The 22,329-nt window shown below is 38.9% G+C and overlaps 1 protein-coding gene across 2 annotated transcripts; it reads right to left on the bottom strand.

Annotated features, from left to right (window-relative positions):
• Positions 1 to 213: 213 nt before the first annotated feature.
• On the bottom strand, positions 214 to 21,085 carry LOC134824365 (uncharacterized). Of its 2 annotated transcripts, XM_063836258.1 has the most exons (14): positions 20,974 to 21,085; positions 20,646 to 20,735; positions 20,321 to 20,426; positions 17,713 to 17,819; positions 16,596 to 16,705; positions 15,850 to 15,975; positions 14,314 to 14,436; positions 10,155 to 10,277; positions 9,850 to 10,008; positions 9,610 to 9,680; positions 9,197 to 9,318; positions 8,845 to 8,901; positions 1,944 to 2,761; positions 214 to 1,439 (listed from the first exon to the last, which is right to left on the bottom strand). In XM_063836258.1, the coding sequence occupies exons 1-14, from the start codon at positions 21,059 to 21,061 to the stop codon at positions 609 to 611; spliced, it is 2,931 nt and encodes a 976-aa protein (XP_063692328.1). In that variant the 5' UTR covers positions 21,062 to 21,085; the 3' UTR covers positions 214 to 608. The 2 variants fall into 2 exon arrangements, with proteins under 2 accessions (XP_063692328.1, XP_063692327.1); XM_063836257.1 differs by having other exon boundaries at positions 214 to 2,761.
• Positions 21,086 to 22,329: the final 1,244 nt, after the last annotated feature.

The following is a 22,329-nucleotide window of genomic DNA, read 5'->3' as shown; positions in this document are numbered from 1 at the left end:
TGGATCATAAAAAAGGGCGAGCGATTTATCTTGGATCATAAAAAAGGCCACTTGATAAGTCTATATAGATATCAAAACTCTTTTTATCAGCAGTCAGAGTGGTTCGTTCTCATTTTACTTTTAGGGCGAGCGATTTAGTGAGCGCGCAACCGAGTACAGAATTAAATTCGCCATGAGACAAAAGCGAAATAAGACGATCGATTTTGGATAATCTAATTTATGGAGATTTGAATGTTTCATATAATACAGCAATTCAGAATTGAAATAGGGCAACTTCAAAAACCCCCTTTGAGCCCAATCATCTCAAATTAAAAATGGAGTGAAATTTACAATAACAAATCGTAAAAATAGCAAAAAAAAACACTGCACATGCAACCAAATTGAAATCAAATTTAGAGTCGTATATTTACTGCCCAGTTTTACTAGATATACTAAGCAGCTTCAAGCGTACATCTACCTTCTAAGTCTGGTGAAACGAAAGTGAAGCTAAAAATAAAATAATATTAGAACTTTATCAGTGAGCTCTTCTGAGGCACTTCTGATATTTAACATGCTATAAAATGTAAACATCGCGTGAAGTGTGTATCGTATGTAGAAGGAAACTCTTGTCAATCATTCCAATCAATAGGTATGTCATCATTTTCATCACCAGTGAAGTTGTTCGGTGATTGTACCTCAACATTATCCAGATCACACTCTAATTTTTCGGTTGCAATATCACTATTATTACCAACTCTCACAAATGTATTGTCGTCCGAATCAGAGTCCTCGATGGACTTCGATTTCTCCTCTGACTGGGATTCCGCGGAGTCCGAGTCCCACTCCTCAGTACTGCTGTCTTCTGTTCCTCTCACGGAGTCAGCTAGTGCTGCTAACACAGCTCGCTCTTCCGAATTGGACTCTTTTCTTCCTCTTTCTATGGTTATCGACTTTAATTCATTCTCTTCTGTTTCTATAATTACCGATTCCAACGCATTCTCTTCCGTTGCTTTAGAAATTGATTCTGACTCATTTTCTTCCGTTGTTATGGCTGCCGATTCCAACTCATTTTCTTTTGCTGCCTTGCCAACCGATCCCAACTCGTTTCCTTCTGTTGTCATGGTAGCAGATTCCAACTCATTTTCTTCTGCTGCCTTGGTAACCGATTCCAACTCATTTTCTTCCGTTGTCATGGTAGCCGATTCCAACTCATTTTCTTCTGCTGCCTTGGTAACCGATTCCAACTCATTTTCTTCCGTTGTCATGGTAGCCGATTCCAACTTATTTTCTTCTGCTGCCTTGGTAACCGATTCCAACTCATTTTCTTCCGTTGTCATGGTAGCCGATTCCAACTTATTTTCTTCTGCTGCCTTGGTAACCGATTCCAACTCATTTTCTTCTGTTGTCATGGTAGCAGATTCCAACTCATTTTCTTCTGCTGCCTTGGTAACCGATTCCAACTCATTTTCTTCCGTTGTCATGGTAGCCGATTCCAACTCGTTTTCTTCTGCTGCCTTGGCAACCGATTCCAACTCGTTTTCTTCAGTTGTCATGGTAGCCGATTCCAACTTATTTTCTTCTGCTGCCTTGGTAACCGATTCCAACTCATTTTCTTCCGTTGTCATGGTAGCCGATTCCAACTTATTTTCTTCTGCTGCCTTGGTAACCGATTCCAACTCATTTTCTTCCGTTGTCATGGTAGCCGATTCCAACTTATTTTCTTCTGCTGCCTTAGTAACCGATTCCAACTCATTTTCTTCTGTTGTCATGGTAGCAGATTCCAACTCATTTTCTTCTGCTGCCTTGGTAACCGATTCCAACTCATTTTCTTCCGTTGTCATGGTAGCCGATTCCAACTCGTTTTCTTCTGCTGCCTTGGCAACCGATTCCAACTCGTTTTCTTCAGTTGTCATGGTAGCCGATTCCAACTCATTTTCTTCTGCTGCCTTGACAACCGATTCCACTTCATTTTCCTTCTGTTGATCGTTCTGCTGCGAGTCATATCCCATCTCTTCCGGTTCTTTTACATGATCATGATCTTGCTGTTGTTGATCTAACGGTAATGTTTCTACATTTGATTCTCCATTCTCCTGTGTTTCCTCATAACTCTCAACATCCTCCTCCTTCTCTGACACATCCTCCTCCTTCTCTGACACATCCTTCACTTCCTCCTCCTTTTCAAGCTCCTCCTCCACCGTTTCCTTCTCTTCTGCATTCTCCTGATCATCCTTATTGACAATAACACCACCATGATCATTCTCCCCATCATTCTGATCCTCTAATGTTTCATGACTCTCATACCCCATATCTTCTTCATCAGAATTAACCACTCCAACCTGACCAGCTCCAGTACCCTCAACATCCCGCCCGGTTAGAGACTCCAACACTACAGTATTTACCCCATAATCAGGAATCTCATCACACAGCCCACCACTCGCCTCATCAACAACCACCTCATCCTCCTCGATAACATCCATACTACCACCCCCAACATCATCCTCCCCTCCTTGCAGCCCCGCAAGAATACTGTTAGTGTTCCCACTGTCCACATTTGACATTCTCCGTGCCTTATTACCGACAGCTGCCACAGATACACGTTTCTCTGCGCGGCATTCTGTTACCCGCCCCTCCTCACTCTTGCTCCCGCATTTACAGATATTGTGACGACTTTTCCACAAATACCAAAGACTTACAGACAGCACGATTGCTGCTCCTACGGAGAGGGCGATAACTGACACTAGCCATGCGGGGGCTTCACCTGACTCCAGACAGGACGACGCACCTGATTGGTTAGTTTGTGTCACGAGTCTACTTCATAAAGCTCTCTGATTGGTTGGTATGAATTAAAAGGACAGCCGGTTGACATCTTTAGCCGTTGAGCCAGCAGGCAGCGTTTTGACTGGCAGAGTAAGTGGTGGTGATGGTGACTAGGTGGGGAAGTAAGGAATGTGTTTGTGGGGTGTTTGATTATTTTATGTCAAAATAGAAAAATAAAATGTTCTGTGGTCTCTGTTATTTGATTTAAGAGAAACGAAATACAGTTCAAAGTGCACCATTAGTGATTGGTCAGATTTCAATCAAGGGACTGAAATACAGTTCTCTGATTGGTCGGATTTTAACCACGTGACTAGAAAACACTCTCTGATTGGTTCATTGAGTAATATCAGTCCTGATCTCATCTAGTTCCATCTGCAGACTACTCTCATCCTCATCCTCACTGTTCAACATGTAAGTGTAGTTCTGAGTCAGACACAGTGCCGCAAGCTGCGCTTTTAGCGCTTCGTTGTGCCACCAACACGCAATACAGCACAGCGTGGTCAGGATAAGCGTCAGCGTTACTGTGAGCGCGACTGTTGGTAAAGCAGAGTGTGGTGGGAGCAGGCAACCTGCGGGTTGTCCGGGTAATTTGCTGGTTGTCGTGGTGATTTTGAAGTTATCATGGTAATTGTAAGATCATCAAGGTAATATTTGGTGAAGTTTGTGTGGTAGGGGGGGGGGGGGGGGTCCACGTTAAAAAAAGTTAAAAAAGTTAAACTAATTAATGTTAAATTTCAAAATTCAGGCTTAGAAAGTTTAACTTTTTTATTATAAATTCAAATTTGGGTTGAAATTGCAATGGAGTGAATATTCTAGACTAGTTTACTTTCAGGTCATGCGTTGGTATTTTTGTTCATTAGTCACTACATGTAGGAATATAGGAATGCCCATGACAAGAGTAAAACAGTCATATAACATAGGTACAACCGATAAATAATTGATACATTTGATCATTACAATAATAAATTATAATTCATAGAAATATAAACAGCTGATTCATAAATAATTTTTAAAAAACAACAGATTCCATTCACAGTGTCAACACTAAAAATAGGGCTATGATAATCTATATCATTAAATCTAGTGATACTAATCGTAATGAATTAATAACTGAATAAAATTCTAATGATGTTTCATAAAAGTTATCGCTTAAACAAAGAGTCACTGTGTCACGATATTATATTACAAAATTTAAAATAGTGTCTAATGATATTTCATAAAAGTTATCGTTCAAACAATGAGTCAATTTGTCACGATATTATATTACAAAGTTTAAAAGAGTCACGTCTAATGATGTTTCAATGTAAAAGTTATCGCTCAAACAATTTGTCAATATATTATATTACAAAATTAAAAAACAGTGTCAATGAAGTAAAAATTTTACAGGTGTTACTGTAATAACGTAAATAAAAGAACTTGAGGGTCTAATTTGAAGTTACTTATATCATTTAACCTGAATATAAAAGTCTATCATTAAAATAATTTTCACTATAGTGCAGCAGAGTCCTTATCGTCGTTCATATATTTTAGAACTTCACTTGTAATACGATTAACATCATACGGTTGAGGAATCTTCATTATATCACGACATACATCATTATTCAGTAATGAAAATAGATGTTCCTCAATAATCTCTTCCTCGGACATTCCTGATATCCCAAGACTAGGGAGGCTACCTCTTATGGCCAAACAACTGGCTAAAAAAAGCACAAATCCTTCAGTACTGATCCTGAGATCGCTGAACTGTCACTTGAACGCAAGCAGCTGATGATTGCGAATATGCAGAACAAATTCCCGACCAACAGGAAGCATGTCAAGACCAACATCAACCAGAAAGAGACTCAGAGATATCAACAACCGCAGTGCTGACACACTCGTCGAAAAGGTAAATAACACAGACGACGCCCGGAGATACTTTGGAGCCTCTAAGATACTCGCCAAAGGATATGTTAGACCAGCTCTAACCGTCCACAACCCTGCTGGGAATATCGCAGGTACTAATGAGGAGAAAGCGAGGATTATTAAGGAGTACTTTGAAGCTGAGTTCAACGACGCCATGATGAGCCTACCCTTCCTGCCTTCCTTGACCCCCCATCTAGCCTTAACAGTCCCATCACCGTTGCAGAGATAGAGAGAGCCATCAGTAAACTCAAGTCTGGTAAAGCAGTGGGTATTGATAAAGTTGCTGGCGAGGTCATGAAAGCCCTGAACAACCCCCTCCTTCATGAAGAGCTGGCTAATGTGTTCAACGAGTCTTTCGAGAAAAACATTCACATTGAAGCAATAGGAGCAGGCATCCTCACACCACTGGCTAAGCCTGGTAAAACTCGTGGCCCAGTTAAGTCGATCACGACCATTGCAATTGACCCTGCTGAATGTTTCTAGAAAGATCCTGTCACTGATAGTGCTAAACAGAATAGAGAGAGCTGTGGACAACTTCACCGGACCGTTCCAAGCTGCCTACAAAGCTGGCAGGAGCTGTGCCGACCTAGTTTGGGCACAGAGCATGCTCATATCTGTAGTAATGAAGAAGGAGTTTGAATGGAACAAAGTGAGTATCGACATGTCAGCTGCCTTCAATACCATCCGCAGAGGTACAACAATCAGAAGCTGCAGGATGCTCCAGAGACGACCTGAGGCTTGTACAATACCTCATGGCTAACACCACTCTAGTAGTCAGAGTGTGTTCTACTGACTCAGAGATGTTCTCTTTCAACATAGGAGCCTCCCAAGGAGACAGCACAGCTGGTAAATTGTTTACCCTCAATCTAGCTGGAGCTGTAGTGCACATAAGAGCAGTCCTCCCCTCAAGACCCAACCCTCCGATAGCCGATAACCACATGCCTCTTGAGTCCGGCTATTCAGACGATTTAGAGGAGATTGGTGAAGATATGGAGGAGTTACAGGATATCTTTCAGATCTCCAAGAATATTCTCAGTGAATGGAGTCTCTTTGTCAATGACACAAAGACAAAGTTTACCAGAGTGTATTTAGAAGAAGTTGGTGCCTGTGACGAGTGGGATAATGAACTAAGAGGAAAAGAGGAGTGGAGAAACGAGACGCTTCTTGGTACTAAGCTTGGATCAGAGCAGGATGTTACTAATAGAATAAATAAAGCTAACTCTGCCTTCTGGTCATTTGACAAGCTGTGGTGCCAGGGATCAGAGAGGAGTCAGATAACTGAGAAGAGAAAGATCAAACTCTACAACTCACTAGTAGTATCAGTGTTCCTGTACAACTGCTGCTGCTGGGCCGTACCTCAGCATGTTCTAGAGTCTGTAGATGTTCTTCAGAGGAAGCACCTCAAGCGCATCCTAACATCCTACACATATATTGGCCTAGCTCAATATCTAACAAGGCCCTCTACGCTCGTACCCAGACCAGGCCCCTTTCCGAGAGAGTGGAAAAGGCACGGTGGACAATGCTAGGTCATGTTCTACGCAGTTGCAGTGACAACAACACACCTGCCTACCAGTCTCTGTTATTTGCTACACTAGGATGTCAAACACTAAAGGGACGAGTGGGTAGACACAGGACTAATTTGTATGATATTATTGTGAAAAAGGACCTATTTAAGAGACAAATTTATTTAAAAAATGAAGATGATTTTACCAACTTAGTGAACTTAGCAAGAGATAGAGTAGGATGGAGGATTTTATTTACTTTGAGACATATTGAACGAATGAGTCTTCGTAAGCGTAAATAGGCCAGCACTTTGCTGAGCCTCTTTAGGTGCTCTTTTGTTTATAGATGTTATTATATTATATAACTGGCTAAATGGCTCTTTAGATTATGAGAGCATCTATGTTTTGAAACAGAACTTCGATCTGGTTGTTTCACTTTCACACACCCCAATAGGTTCTTTACCTGCTTTAAGACTTCAGGGACTTCATTTTCAATATCTTCCGCGCTATCAATTACATTTAGATATTTCTTTGAATCCTGATTATTTTTTATTTCATTCAACGATCTATGCACAAGTTCCTCATCGTCACAACTTTTCAAATTGCTTGGACCTAGTGATCTAGTTAACTCTAGCATTACCGCAATGTGGGAAATAAAGGCAAAAGAATGCTTCCCTGTCACATTTGCATGGACATAATTAGTAGACAGCTTTCCTTGTATTTTTGGAATAGATTGAATAGTTTCCGATGACAAGATTGGTTTCACTCTAGCTATTGGGCATGGCTGATGCACAGTATTCTGCACCACATCATCTGTACTCTTTGTTCCATTCTGACATTCCGGGGTAGGTAAAATACTCATCATCCGACGACGTCTTTTCTTAGATTTTAGTCTTAATACCCGCTCCATGGATCGCACAATTGATAACGTAGGACACCTGGATTTTTTTCCTCCGAAAATATTGTATATATTCTGTAGGCAAGCTTCCTCTAAAGAACACCCAAGTCTGAATAAAACCTGTTGAATTGCTTTGGCCTTGATAATCTGGCCAGGTACCATGTCGTTACACTTCCACAATTCAATTTCAAAATTCGTCCTGACCGTGCATCTATCTTTAATCGTTTCGGCATCGAGCGCCTTTCTTCCGGATTTCTCCTTACAAAGTTTGTTTTTCGGCGTGGAAGTGCCATCTTCTGTGGCGAATCTTGTAGAAAGTTTGTTTAAAACAGTCTCTTTCTTCGCAATCACAGGCTTATCACCTTTTCCATCGTGTACTGGCAGTCTAATTGTACTCAGAGAACTTGTTGGAGGAGTATTTCTAGAGTTCAATTTGTCCCGATTTCCCTGCTGATTCTCATTCTTGATTGCAGTTCCACCTTCAATGAGTCGTGTAGACAACTTGTTAAGTGCTGTTTCTTTCTTTGAATTTAACACTTTCTTGCTGCTGTTTATCTTATCAACATCAATTGGTCGTCCAATTGTGAATTTAGAATTGTCTACTGTGGGAGTTCTCGTGGTTAAATTATCAGTGTTAGCCCGCAAATGCTCCTTCTTCTTCAGACCCGTCGATGAAGATTTATCCATAATCGTCAATTTGCTTTGCACCGTCGGTTTCTTAATCTTTGGAATCCTAAAAGTAGGGACAGCTCTCCTCTTGAATGAGTTGCTTGTTATTATCGCAGTAGTGATAACATCAGCAGATGATTCGTCTTCAGAATCATATTGAGTTCTAGGTTTTGATGAATCAGCAGCCCTTTTTGAAGTGTTGACAACAACTGATACGTCCTCAGTAGATGGTTCGGGTACAGGGATTACAGCTGGAGGAAGCTCCGGAGTATCAATACCTGATGATGTGTCCTCAGTAGATGGTTCGGGTACAGGGATTACAGCTACAGGAACCCTTCAAGCGAATGAGCGACTCTCCTGATGCCTTCGCTAAATTGCAACGTAAACATCTGTCGTATGTGAGACTTTCCATAACCCTTCCGCACTTACACAGCCAAGCCATATTCTTTTTTCGTATTATATGAATGATTATATTAGTAAATTATACAATTATGTGTTTATATAAATACAAGCTGTTTTTTTTGTAGAGTTATCAAATCAGTTACAACTACAGAAAACAATTGCAAGAGCGAGGTACTACTAGTACTAAAGGTCAACACTCATAATTGAGTTTAATTTGGGTAATTATGTTAAAATTTGAACCGATTAGTCAGCCAAAATCTGATTTTTAATTTATGTTAAAAAAGTTAAAAAAGTTAAAGTAATTAATGTTAAATTCCAAAATCTCGATCTTAGAATTTAACTTTTTTAACGTGGACCCCCCCCTGTGGTAATTATAATAACCATTAGTTTTTTAATTTGGGAAGATGTATTTTCATGGACTGCTCTGTTTAGCATTTTGGCTCTTTGATACATATCATGTAAAGGAGCTACCCAGGCCCGATGAACACAACTGCAACATAGCACGATACAAGCGAAGTGTAGCAGCTATCGTTTGTACTCTAAATCTAGCTAGTATCAAAGTGTGTACTTAGTACACACACAGTGTACTAGCTATTATAGCTATAATAGCTATAATAAAACTGCATTAAGCTGGCATTTTGAAATTTCAAAATCGAAACTTTTTATTGAAATTACCTTCGTCGGTTCTCAAATTAGGACCTGACATGGTCTTTTCGAACACTGGATCCGAAACTGAAAAAGATGAGGACATATAATAAAGAATTCCTCACAGATTTTCGAAACAATTTAATTTAACCCCTTCAACATTCATTTTTAAATTACGAGGTTGTCACTATTGCAGCTCTCTTATTGGTTAGCAAGTATCACGTGACTAGAATACAGCTCTCTTATTGGTTAGCTAGTATCACGTGACTAGAATACAGCTCTCTTATTGGTTAGCAAGTATCACGTGACTAGAATACAGCTCTCTTATTGGTTAGCTAGTATCACGTGACTAGAATACAGCTCTCTTTTTGGTTAAACTCACCCTGACAACTGGTAGCTATCTTGAACCCTACTCTTCCGGTAATTCTGTCGTGCAGAACAGTAAGTCGTTCTAGAAAAGCTGCACCCAGTATCGTACCAGCTTCACTCTTCTGCACTCCAAACCTGCACAGGAATAAGTGTGAGTTGTGAATGTTTTAGATCGTAAGACCACTTTCGGGCACTTTCTGTATTCATTATTCAAAGATATTATTTCCTGTATTATTTTGTAGAAAATGTTAAGTTTTGAGATAGGTTCTGATATTATAGCCCCAGAGCGGATTTGAACTCTCTGCCCTGGAGCAAAATGAGCAGAACGTTCAATGTATGTATGGAGATAACTTATACTTTTAAACTTTGATATTTCACAGAGATATAAAAAATATCTCAGTAGTATAAAAATACTGATCTTCTTACATATAGCACTTAGTTTTATCACTCATCTGCCCCTGTTTGTTGATACTGTCCATAGTTTGTCTGACGTATTGCTGAAAACAAGATCAATTTAGCTCTGGTGGTTTTTACCAATTAATCAACAATATTTACAAAACACCAGGACCCCTATCAACTTAGGGGATGAGAGTGCATACACTCGAATTTAAATAAATCTCGTAATAAATTAAGGTTGGGCGTGGTGAAAAGTGGTGAAAAGGAAACCTGTGGTGGGATATTGACCGCGAACTGGTGAGTCTTATTGTAAGCTACGTTCACCACAATTTCTGGGAACCACGTGAATATGACAGACTGTAGGTCCTCTTTGCAAAGGAAATTCTCTCGTACAATGAATTTGTTAATGTCAGCGTGAGTCACTCCATTCTGATGTTGAGTAGAAATTAGAATATATTTTAATACATATGAAGTCATGCTAATCTCGCGCTTTTTATTTGAAAACAAAATAACACAAAAACAATCCCTCCCTATTTGAATTCTAGATTTTTTTACAAATGTTCTCCATATCCCACCTTCGAACCATTAGCTGCGATGTACGAAAATGACTCAATAGCCGCCAGGACCTTGAAATACACAACTGTTGGCAGGAGAAGATTAGTTGTGCCGCTGTCTAGTATCGCATGCGGTTTGTTTAGCTGCAAATATTGAGTGTTAATTTTATCAAATTTGTGGCCGTGAGATTATAAAATTGGTGCATGCATAATGTATGTATTATTGTTATTGGATAATAATGATGATTAGACATATTTTCAATATTTATGCATTTCATATTTTTAGGGACTGTACAGTTATAGAGAGCTCAGAGCGAATCTATAATATCGTACAAGCTGAATATCGTTATAAATATCATCAGCTGGATATCATGCAATTCAATTCAAGCAAGCTAAGATCGACCATGCATGCATGCATGCAGCGCATGTAGATCGATCAGATCGAATTGCGCGCGCCAGTTTTCTTATGTGTGGCTTGCTTGCGCGTTCCAGATATGACATTCATCCAGGGGGTGTCAGAAGGACTTTCGACAAATCTGTTCCAAATAAAAAGTTCGAAAATCGAGTGTTTTAGTGAATAACTTAGAATATATTTTTGATTTTCTCAAGATCTGAATGTTATATTTTCTTTAAACTTTCCAGATAGTTAGATGGCTATATGACAGATAATGTGTGAGAGTTTGGGAGAATTTCTATATGCCAAAATGGAGATATGACTTCAAACACAAGAAAATATCTTCATATTGGGGGTTTCTAGTGGAACACAGGCCTATATTTAGATATCTGAATGAGAAATTTCCTTAAAACTTTCCAGATGGCTATAAGACGGATAATCTGTGCGATTTTGGGCGAGTTTCTATGTGCCAAATTTGAGATGTGACTTCAAACGCAAGAAAATATCTCCAAATTGGCGATTTCTAGCGGAAAAAAGTCATATATCTCGAGATCTGAATGATAGAATTTCTTTAAACTTTCCGGATAGTTACATGGCTATAAGACGGATAATCTGAGCGAGTTTGGGCGAATTTCTATGTGCCAAAATTGAGATATGAATGGGGAAGAGGAGGAGGAGGAAGAGGAGGAGTTGGAGGAGGAAAAGGACTCAGGAGGAGGTGGACTCAGGAGGAGGACTCATGAGGAGGAAGACTCAGGAGGAGGATGAGGACTCAGGAGGAGGAGGACTCAGGAGGAAGAGGTGGAGGAGGAAGAGGAGGAGGAGGAAGAGGACTCAGGTGGAGGTGGACTCAGGAGGAAAGGACTCAGGAGGAGGAAAACTCAGGAGGAAGATGAGGACTCAAGACGAGGAGGTGGAGGAGGAAGAGGAGGAGGAGGAGGTGGAGGAGGAAGAGGACCCAGGAGGAGGTGGACTCAGGAGGAGGTGGACTAGAGGAGGAAGAGGAAGAGGAGGAGGAGGAGGTGGAGGAGGAAGAGGACCCAGGAGGAGGTAGACTCAGGAGAAGGACTCAGGAGGAGGAAGGCTCTGGAGGAGGATGAAGACTCAGGAGGAGGAGGACTCAGGGGGACTCAGGAGGAGGAGGACTCAGGGGGACTCAGGAGGAGGACTCAGGAGGAGGAGGATGAGGATGAAGAGGACTGAGGAAGAGGAGGAGGAGTTGGAGGAGGAAAAGGACTCAGGAGGAGGTGGACTCAGGAGGAGGACTCATGAGGAGGAAGACTCAGGAGGAGGATGAGGACTCAGGAGGAGGAGGACTCAGGAGGAAGAGGTGGAGGAGGAAGAGGAGGAGGAGGAAGAGGACTCAGGTGGAGGTGGACTCAGGAGGAGAAGGACTCAGGAGGAGGAAAACTCAGGAGGAGGATGAGGACTCAAGACGAGGAGGTGGAGGAGGAGGTGGAGGAGGAAGAGGACCCATGAGGAGGTGGACTCAGGAGAAGGACTCAGGAGGAGGAAGGCTCAGGAGGAGGATGAAGACTCAGGAGGAGGAGGACTCAGGGAGACTCAGGAGGAGGAGGACTCAGGGGGACTCAGGAGGAGGAGGACTCAGGGGGACCCAGAAGGAGGAGGAAGATGAGGATAAGGAGAACCGAGGATTAGAACTGAGGAGGAAAATAAGGACTGAGGAGGAGGAGGAGGATGGGATGAGGGGGAGGAGGGACAGGGGGGGAAGAGGAGGAGGAGAAGGACTGAGGAGGAGGAGGACTAAGGAGGATGAGGAGGAGGAGGAGAAGGAGGAGAAGGAGGTGGAGGAGGACGACTGATGAGGACGCGCCAATTTGAGATATTTTCTTGTGTTTGAAGTCATATCTCAAGTTTGGCACATAGAAATTCGCCCAAACTCGCTCAGATTATCCGTCTTATAGCCATGTAACAATCTGGAAAGTTTAAAGAAATTCTATCATTCAGATCTCGAAATATTTGCCTGCGTTCCGCTAGAACGCGCCAATTTGAGATATTTTCATGTGTTTGAAGTCATATCTCAAGTTTGGCACATAGAAATTCGCCCAACCTCGCTCAGATCATCCGTCTTATAGCTATGTAACTATCTGGAAAGTTTAAAGAAATTCTATCATTCAGATCTCGAAATATATGCCTGCGTTCTGCTAGAATGCTCCAATTTGAGATATTTTCTTGTGTTTGAAGTCATATCTCAAGTTTGGCACATAGAAATTCGCCCAAACTCGCTCTGATTATCCGTCTTATAGCCATGTAACTATCTGGAAAGTTTAAAGAAATTCTATCATTTAGATCTCGAAATATATGCCTGCGTTCCGCTAGAACGCGCCAATTTGAGATATTTTCCTGTGTTTGAAGTCATATCTCAAGTTTGGCACATAGAAATTCGCCCAAACTCGCTCAGATCATCCGTCTTATAGCTATGTAACTATCTGGAAAGTTTAAAGAAATTCTATCATTCAGATCTCGAAATATATGCCTGCGTTCTGCTAGAATGCTCCAATTTGAGATATTTTCTTGTGTTTGAAGTCATATCTCAAGTTTGGCACATAGAAATTCGCCCAAACTCGCTCTGATTATCCGTCTTATAGCCATGTAACTATCTGGAAAGTTTAAAGAAATTCTATCATTCAGATCTCGAAATATATGCCTGCGTTCCGCTAGAACGCGCCAATTTGAGATATTTTCTTGTGTTTGAAGTCATATCTCAAGTTTGGCACATAGAAACTCGCCCAAACTCACTCAGATTATCCGTTTTATAGCCATGTAACTATCTGGAAAGTTTAAAGAAATTCTATCATTCAGATCTCGAAATATATGCCTGCGTTCCGCTAGAAGACGCCAATTTGAGATATTTTCTTGTGTTTGAAGTCATATCTCAAGTTTGGCACATAGAAATTCGCCCAAACTCGCTCTGATTATCCGTCTTATAGCCATGTAACTATCTGGAAAGTTTAAAGAAATTCTATCATTCAGATCTCGAAATATATGCCTGCGTTCCGCTAGAATGCTCCAATTTGAGATATTTTCTTGTGTTTGAAGTCATATCTCAAGTTTGGCACATAGAAATTCGCCCAAACTCGCTCTGATTATCCGTCTTATAGCCATGTAACTATCTGGAAAGTTTAAAGAAATTCTATCATTTAGATCTCGAAATATATGCCTGCGTTCCGCTAGAACGCGCCAATTTGAGATATTTTCCTGTGTTTGAAGTCATATCTCAAGTTTGGCACATAGAAATTCGCCCAAACTCGCTCTGATTATCCGTCTTATAGCCATGTAACTATCTGGAAAGTTTAAAAAATTCTATCATTTAGATCTCGAAATATATGCCTGCGTTCCGCTAGAACGCGCCAATTTGAGATATTTTCTTGTGTTTGAAGTCATATCTCAAGTTTGGCACATAGAAATTCGCCCAAACTCGCTCTGATTATCCGTCTTATAGCCATGTAACTATCTGGAAAGTTTAAAGAAATTCTATCATTCAGATCTCGAGATAATCGACTTTCGTCAAATATCGTTCCGCGGAACATGATACGGAACGGAAAGTCCAACTCGGGGGTGTTTTCTTGGTATATTGTGGCACTGCCCCGTCTTGAAATTTGCATATCATTTAAAACTAACACGTAGCATGATCGGTCTAAACTCTTACTTTATATAGATTCTAGCGCATTGCAGATATTTAGGTCTTTTCAACATTTTATAACAGCAATAAATTAAGCTTTAATAACAGCACTTTAAGATCCAAATATCTTAATAATTTAGTACCTCAAAGCACTCCTCAACAATTGCAGTTCCGTTAACAGTGAGATCAGTTAGTTCTATCTGATAATACCACTCCCTAACCAGATCTGTGTACTGGTAACTTTCATCTGCTGTAGCATTTAATTCCTGAAATTATTTGTATTCGTATCATATATTGCATGAATTAAACGAAATCAAAGATATATCTGCATGCAACAGATGTTGGGAAAATCTGTTTCAAGGGTACAGTTTACCACATTAGGGTATTTTCATGAATCATTTTTGTCTGTAAGATCCTGTTTTATAATAATAATAATGTATCAGATGCCATCTTGGAGTAGGTGTTCTCCTACACCTTTTCAGTCTCGATATGGTGAAAATACCAATACTAGGCATGCAAGCTGCAAAGCTGTAATGTGAAGGTGATCGCAGCCTTTACAGAAGACTATAAGGTCATAATTTTCCTATATTTAATGCTACAGAACCTATATTTAATGCTACAGAACGATAGTTTTAAACTGTTTTCACAACTACAATTAAATACATTTATTGAGTATATGAGTATGACTTAGTCTTAGAAATGTCGATACATTATTCAGCTTTTTATTTCTATTAGAATCTGTCTTCACTGATTATATTTAGAGACAATCAGAAATTTGAATGAAAGAAACATCAAATCATGAGATTCAATAATAATAAACGAGTCAATCAGAACGATTTTAACTTATTATTATATAAACCCCAGATTCCAGAAGTTTCCAGTATGGTTACGAATCTGTACACTTATATTGAACTTGGTGTCACTTGGCCATTGGGAAAGTGGCAATTAACAGGTCATTTACAGGTCATTTTAACCGTTCTGTGGTTTAATGGGCCATTAAGTGTGCACTCTGCAGTTAACTATTGTAATGGGGCACTGTTACAATAGTTACAATAGTCAGCTGTAGAGTCGCTACAAAAATATATGGAGCATGTACCTAGTATGTACCTAGTATGTACCTATAGTATGTACCCAGTATGAACCTATAGTATGTACCTATAGTATGTACCTATAGTATGTACCTATTATGTACCTATAGTATGTACCCAGTATGAACCTATAGTATGTACCTATAGTATGTACCTATAGAGTATGTACCTATAGTATGTACCTAGTATGTACCTATAGTATGTACCTATAGTACTTACCTTTAAAGGATACATGATCAGTTATGTTTTATAATTCTCATGGTTCATTAAAATCATTATCATATTATAATCATTCTCATTAGTTATGTCATCACTTCAAGAACATGATAAAACTAAGGAATCAATTTTCCCTTTTAGAGTAGATACTCGTTGGATGTCTCTCGCCACATCTTAAAATAATTAGGAAATTTTGCCAAAAACAGCCCTGGAAAAATAACTGCTAATACGTGATGATTTTTGATAAAGATTTGATTTGAAACTTTTATATAAATAGTACATTTACAATACAACAATGGAATAAAAGAAAGAAACGACATCATGACGTACTAGGGTAAAAGGTTTAACAGTAAGAAAAGTACAACAATTACTAACGAGTAACCCGTCAAGTTTTGTAGTGTTCTGGTCTCTTCGTCCACATAGCTCAATACTGAACACTTGGCTCACTGCACCTTTAGCAGACAGACTGTCTAGTACGGTATCAGCTGTACTCGGCTCAGGCTGAAATATAGTCACGTGATTATATGGGGAGTAGCTTGCAACTGTATAACTGTGAACGAGCACAGTAACTATGTACTAACAAGGTCCCCATACACGTGTGTTTGAATTATTCAAATACCCTGAGTATCGAACAATACTCTCAACCCCTCGTTACCACATTTGGCTGGATAACAAGTATGCCGTGGCCTGGTAACTGGGCCTGTCTAAGTGGTTTACTGTGTAATTTAGGGGTAACAGTAATGTGTAATTTAGGGGTGTGATTTAGGGGTAACACTTAACAGTGTCGGGACACACAGTGTGTTCTTCTGTGAAGCAATGGGGAAATGGCTAAAAGGTATTGTGTAGATTGTGGGAAGTGGTGGTATAAGATGTAGGAGTTATGAGGTACTTATAAGGTACTTATAAGGTACTTATAAGGTGCCTATAAGGTACCACCTATAAGGTACCTATAAGGTACCACCTATAAGGTACCTATAAGGTACCACCTATAAGGTACCACCTATAAGGTACCTATAAGGTACCACCTATAAGGTACCTATAAGGTACCACCTATAAGGTACCACCTATAAGGTACCACCTATAAGGTACTTATAAGGTATTTATACCTAGTAAACGGGTACCTGCATGAGTCTTTTGTAGCCGAGACCCAGAATTCCCTGCCATAATGTAGGCGAAACAAAGAAGTTGGAGGAAGATGTTATCAGAGCGACATCGACACTGCCACTACCACCTGAGATAATGGGAGGTTAGTTAGAGGTAATTTAGAGGTAAGTTAGAGGTAAGTTAGAGATAAGTTAGAGGTAAGTTAGAGATAAGTTAGAGGTAATTTAGAGGTAAGTTAGAGATAAGTTAGAGGTAAGTTAGAGATAAGTTAGAGGTAAGTTAGAGGTAAGTTAGAGGTAATTTAGAGGTAAGTTAGAGGTAAGTTAGAGGTAATTTAGAGGTAAGTTAGAGGTAAGTTAGAGATAAGTTAGAGGTAATTTAGAGGTAAGTTAGAGATAAGTTAGAGGTAAGTTAGAGATAAGTTAGAGATAAGTTAGAGGTAATCTAGAGGTAAGTTAGAGGTAAGTTAGAGGTAAGTTAAAAGTAATTTAGAGGTAAGTTAAAAGTAATTTAGAGGTAAGTTAGAGATAATTTAGAGGTAAGTTAGAGATAAGTTAGAGGTAAGTTAGAGGTAATTTAGAGGTAAGTTAGAGGTAAGTTAGAGGTAAGTTAGAGGTAAGTTAGAGGTAAGTTAGAGGTAATTTAGAGGTAAGTTAGAGGTAAGTTAGAGGTAAGTTAGAGGTAAGTTAGAGATAATTTAGAGTTATTAATTGGGATATAGCAAAGTTAATCGGACTAATCAGAAGAATATAAGAATCTATCGTTTTTAAGATGATGAATACTGCAAGTCGTAAACAGTACAATGTATTGCATATTGCATATTATATATCTACCGCGATGAAGCTAAATTAGTTTAACGCTTATATACAATTTATACATGTATAAAAGCTGAAAGTAATAGTAATCGTTAGTCGATATCTAGATCCTTTCTAATTTGCTGTCATAATGTAACGTTGTGTCACAACACATACATTTATATTATGATGAATCATCAAATCGGGGTTTGCAGTAAATCGGGGTTTTTTGTTTACATTGCATTGTGTATGTTAAGCCCTATTTGGGGAAAGGAGATGGCTCCGGTAAATCGGGGTTTGCGGTAAATCGGGGTTTTACTATACAAATTGAAATACTCACAGGTTTCACAGAACATAAAGATATCACTAGCGAAGTATCCCTGCCAAGTGCCATTAAAGTACTGAACTTTTATACTTTTATCAGGACTTCCTTTGAATGAAGTAGACCTGAAATATTGGAAAATAAGCTATTAAAATTATGAGAGCTGTCATGTGAATAATTTCAGTTTCAAGAGCCACCCATAAAACAATTGGAGATGATGCAGATAGGCGATGTTTTACTGTATTTAGAAACTCGATATGTAAGCATCCATCTCGATAAGTAAATATTAATCGGCGCGTCGTCGTTGTGCACCCCTGAAACCTCCCACTTCCTCCTTAATTTCACCTACAACTGGTAACTGGCGCCACTGGTTACTGGCACCACTGGTTACTGGCGCCACTGGTTACTGGCGCCACTGGTTACTGGCGCCACTGGTTACTGGCGCCACTGGTTACTGGTGCCACTGTCAGCGCTATTAACATCATGATTATACATTGCATCTTAGTGTGGCAATAAATGCAATCATTACAATAATCAGACGGCTGTACTTATTCATGGTTAAACTCATGCGATAAGAATTTCATTTGTCATGTTAGATCATTGATTTTCCGATTATCATGGGATTCAAATTAGCACCACTTGTTAAATTTAGAGTTCTGTGTTACACATTTGCATTACCAGTATAATTAATATCAAAGTAAGATAATTATATCAGAATAATTTACGGGTTATCTATGCATGTAGCTCCAAATCATTACGGAATAAGAATGGAATTATGGAGGACTGATTTAAGACACTCATTATTTATTCATTATTCATTATTCATTATACCTGTTCATTATTCATTAATACCACACTGCGAATAATAGAATTTAAATAATGTTAAACGGCTATAATGGCAGACGCATTATATACAGATCTTTGATATTGATCTTTGAATTTCACTGCAGCATGGATATCAAGGATAATATATAAACCTTATTCAGATCTGACATTTAGGAATCATGATAATTTAAAAAGAACCTGCCTGTTAAAGTAATAAGTCGCCTCTATTTAATTTGTTAGCTAAATTTTCACTCGCAGGTCATCTGTTCTCACAGAATCAAGCTAGGGGACGTCGAAAATTGTATCAAATATCTTTATGAAGGAGCAAATTGTTAATTGTATCTTGCAGCCATATTATTATATAATATATTCTATACGAAACCAAAACTCATATTCGAAACTAATACAGAAGTAGTCAAAAAACGAACTTTTTCTATTTTCTATTAATCTGTGTGTACAGGAGTTACTTGTTCACACTGGACTTAAGTTTTACACATTCATAATATTCTACCTGTACTTACCATAAGTAACGGGTAATTAATACTACATATATATGTAAAAAAGAATACCTATATTACTTACTTTATGTTACTGTATAGTGTATGTCACTGTATTACTTACACACCTCATCTAGTGGTACTCACAAAAGAAACAGATATAAGCTGTGCTGTGTGCACCTGTTAACCTCACATACACTGATTATTATATACAAATTAGTACGGTATATATTACATATATATTACTATATTATATAGTATTGTAGTATAGTATTTATTATGGTACTGTATATATTAGCGACAAGAGAAAAGCCATTGTCGCGTCGGACGTGAGGACTCCTCAAACTACATTAAATATATTCCTTCTGGACTGTAACGTCCTCAATAAATGTATTTAATAGTAGTTGTGAAAATAGTTTAATGGTATTGAATGTGGAATATATATATGATACATGTTGGGAACTATCACACCTTATTTCGAGGTAACATGCAATAACGCGATAACTTCTCTCTGTCTCTCTCCTTGTTACCATAACAACACGAGATGTTGGACACTTAGAACAGCTGCTGACTGATTGTACCACATGATTGTACCACGTGACTGTATCATGCTAAATAGACATCTCATGCGTCTTTTAAGCTGAATAACTGAATATGAATAGGTCCAACCCCATAGACAATTTTTCTTTTATGAAGTTTCTATTTTATAATGGTCCTTTCCTTACAATAACCACTGCACGGTACGTATAATTACTCTCACATCGCCACCTTCATCTAACAAGAGTTCACTTGACGTACGCTCTTTTTAAGCTGGGAAGATCCAATGCTTCATTTACACAGGAATATCACATCTGGCTGAGGTCGCTCTACACAGGCACACAAACAACAATGGGCTATAATACTAACGACAATGCAGTGCACCTAGACCTAGTATTACGTCTTGTGTATGTAGATCTGTCGATCTGTGGGTCGATCATGCATGATAATAAAAGGGAAAAAACATCGTGCAAATCGTGATAACTCAGGACAATATGAGAGCCTCCACTCACTATAAAATTAAATATAGAATTCAATTGTCGTTTCGGCTATGCTCTAACTAAACATCTCTTTCCAGTTCTGCATAAGCAAAAAATTTAAAGATTATGTAGATCAACAAAAATTGGCAAACATGATTGGACAGCTAATTGCTAATTAATTAATTAGCTAATTGCTTCCACGTGTCAAAACATTTATGTCAACTCCTCCCCAGCATCCAATTTAATTGGAATTTTTAAATAAAACTGAAAATCTTAACAAATTCTTACTGTTCACTGATGAAGTATTTATCAATCCCCACATCAGCAGACCCCGCAATTGCAAAGTTTGAGCTGCCAGTGTCGACCACTACACTAAACTTCTGGGCAGGACTTCCTGAATTATAAGTAAGTTAGAGGTAAGTTAGAGGTAATTTACCTCATCATGCATCACATAAAAATTGATTTCTGAAAATTTTTGAACATGGTCATTTTAGCTAATATTTGGCGGAAAGACTTTTAAACCACAATATCATAATCGAAAATTTGAGTATTTCAAACTAAGACGCGCAACCCCCTCATCAACTTAATAAAAATTAATTAATTAGTATAAGACCTAGGAATATGTCTATGAAGTATCCTTGTTCGGGTCTCCCTGTAACCTGCACATCTGTCTCTCTCTTCCACACCCTGTTGTTGTCAGGATCTATTGTGTAATTCAATGTTTAGTTCTAGAGAGTATGAACATAAATGTTTAAGATGACAATGGCGATGTGTGCCCATTATATTATGTTACAAAACTGAATATGAAATATGAGTTCATGCTTTCAATGCATTATTTCTACAAAATACTTTTGTTTTTGGGGAACACAGAACTTCTAATTAAATAACGATATAATCACAAACCAATGAGACATATTATTATAGAATGCAAGTGTAGTTACCTTGAATACTCCCTCGTAGAGGAAGTTTGATGGCTGACTCAATGTGAACAGTTAGTAGAAAACAGAGGAGGGAGAGCGATACTGCCATCCATTAATATATCATCTCTTTGCTGCATTGATTACAATGTAGTGGAAAATAAAGTGTGTACAGTCTGGCCAGACTAGCTCATCAGTCTTATGATTCTCAGAAATGTGTTTTTGTTGGTTACAATTCTGCCGTCCAATTTCCTATCCGCTTGACCTATTCTTTTTTCTTCTATCAGTTGTGACGGAATTGTAATGAACAAAATCCATATATAATTATTTATGATATGTTTGATTTTTTGTTATTGTATGTCATTCAAATTTGGTAGACGGCCCCAACGTTAATGTGGCTCTTGCTATGTGTTGATTCAGCCGAATTAATTATTATGTAATCAAGTTTATTTTTCTCTTTTAGTTAGTTGTCATCCGGCCAAACATTAAGCAACTTATATTGCAGTTCCATTTATCAATTAGTATATCAAAATATGTCATTGTAATTTTGCATGGCTGAAATGTAACGCTTGATTTATATATATAATAATTAATTGAATTTTCAAATAAAAAAAGTAGTAAAAGATGTACCTCATCACGCCAAGCAGTTATGCTTGTAGGTGAATATACACTTATAGAGTACAACAACTTTATAACACTCCTTATGATTGGAAATTGACCCGAGTGAGGAGGGTTATCCTCACATTGATTAACGGATTGGAATCTCCTTGGAGATATGGCGTTTACTCGTCAAAGGGAAGTTGTATGGTTTGATGGTTATGCCAGTAGAGTGACACGACTTCCCCTCTCACTCTGCGCCTACCTGACTTCTAACTGAGGGTGACGTTTCTACGTCGGGCACCCTCACGAAAACAAATGACTGGGAAGTCCCTTGGGTGTGAACCCCAGCTCCCCTGCTACTATTTCACCCACAGCAACTAATAGCCAGCAAGATGATAGTGGAAACAACACAGGACGGAGTGTCACACACGACCAACAGTGTGATAAGTGTAAAAGGTGGTTTAAGCACGTGAAGAAACACGCGAGATTTTGTAAGCAGACACCGGACAAGAGCCTGGAAGAGGATGCCGTAGGCATTATCGGTCAGGAAGGAGGTAACACGGAGACGGAACCCAGCCAGGATACAAACCACAGTGCAAAATGGAGGACGTCTACGTCTGCAAACTTTAGATCTCACGCAGATCCACCAGAACCGGTAGTTATTAAAACTCGATTAAAACTACCTAAGGCCAATGATATTAGGTGGGACAAGATTGATCAAGACCTCGGTCTAATTGGTCTCCAGTTCACTACACACAGCGACCCTAGTAAGGGTTTGGA

This window comes from Bolinopsis microptera, chromosome 12 (genome assembly GCF_026151205.1).
Source record: "Bolinopsis microptera isolate Bmic1 chromosome 12, MBARI_Bmic_1.0, whole genome shotgun sequence".
Lineage (NCBI taxonomy): Eukaryota > Metazoa > Ctenophora > Tentaculata > Lobata > Bolinopsidae > Bolinopsis > Bolinopsis microptera.
Note: the sequence above shows the minus strand (reverse complement) of the source record. Positions and strands in the feature narration are given on the sequence as shown.

What these genes read in the sequence shown, in the direction of transcription:
- LOC134824365 (XM_063836257.1), bottom strand. Translation starts at nt 21,061, where the DNA reads ATGGCAGTATCGCTCTCCCTCCTCTGTTTTCTACTAACTGTTCACATT. An exon ending in TCTACGAGGGAGTATTCAAG is followed by an intron (nt 20,736 to 20,973) that starts GTAACTACACTT and finishes ATTACACAATAG; the next exon opens with ATCCTGACAACAACAGGGTG. An exon ending in CTTTATGTTCTGTGAAACCT is followed by an intron (nt 16,706 to 17,712) that starts GTGAGTATTTCA and finishes CCATTATCTCAG; the next exon opens with GTGGTAGTGGCAGTGTCGAT.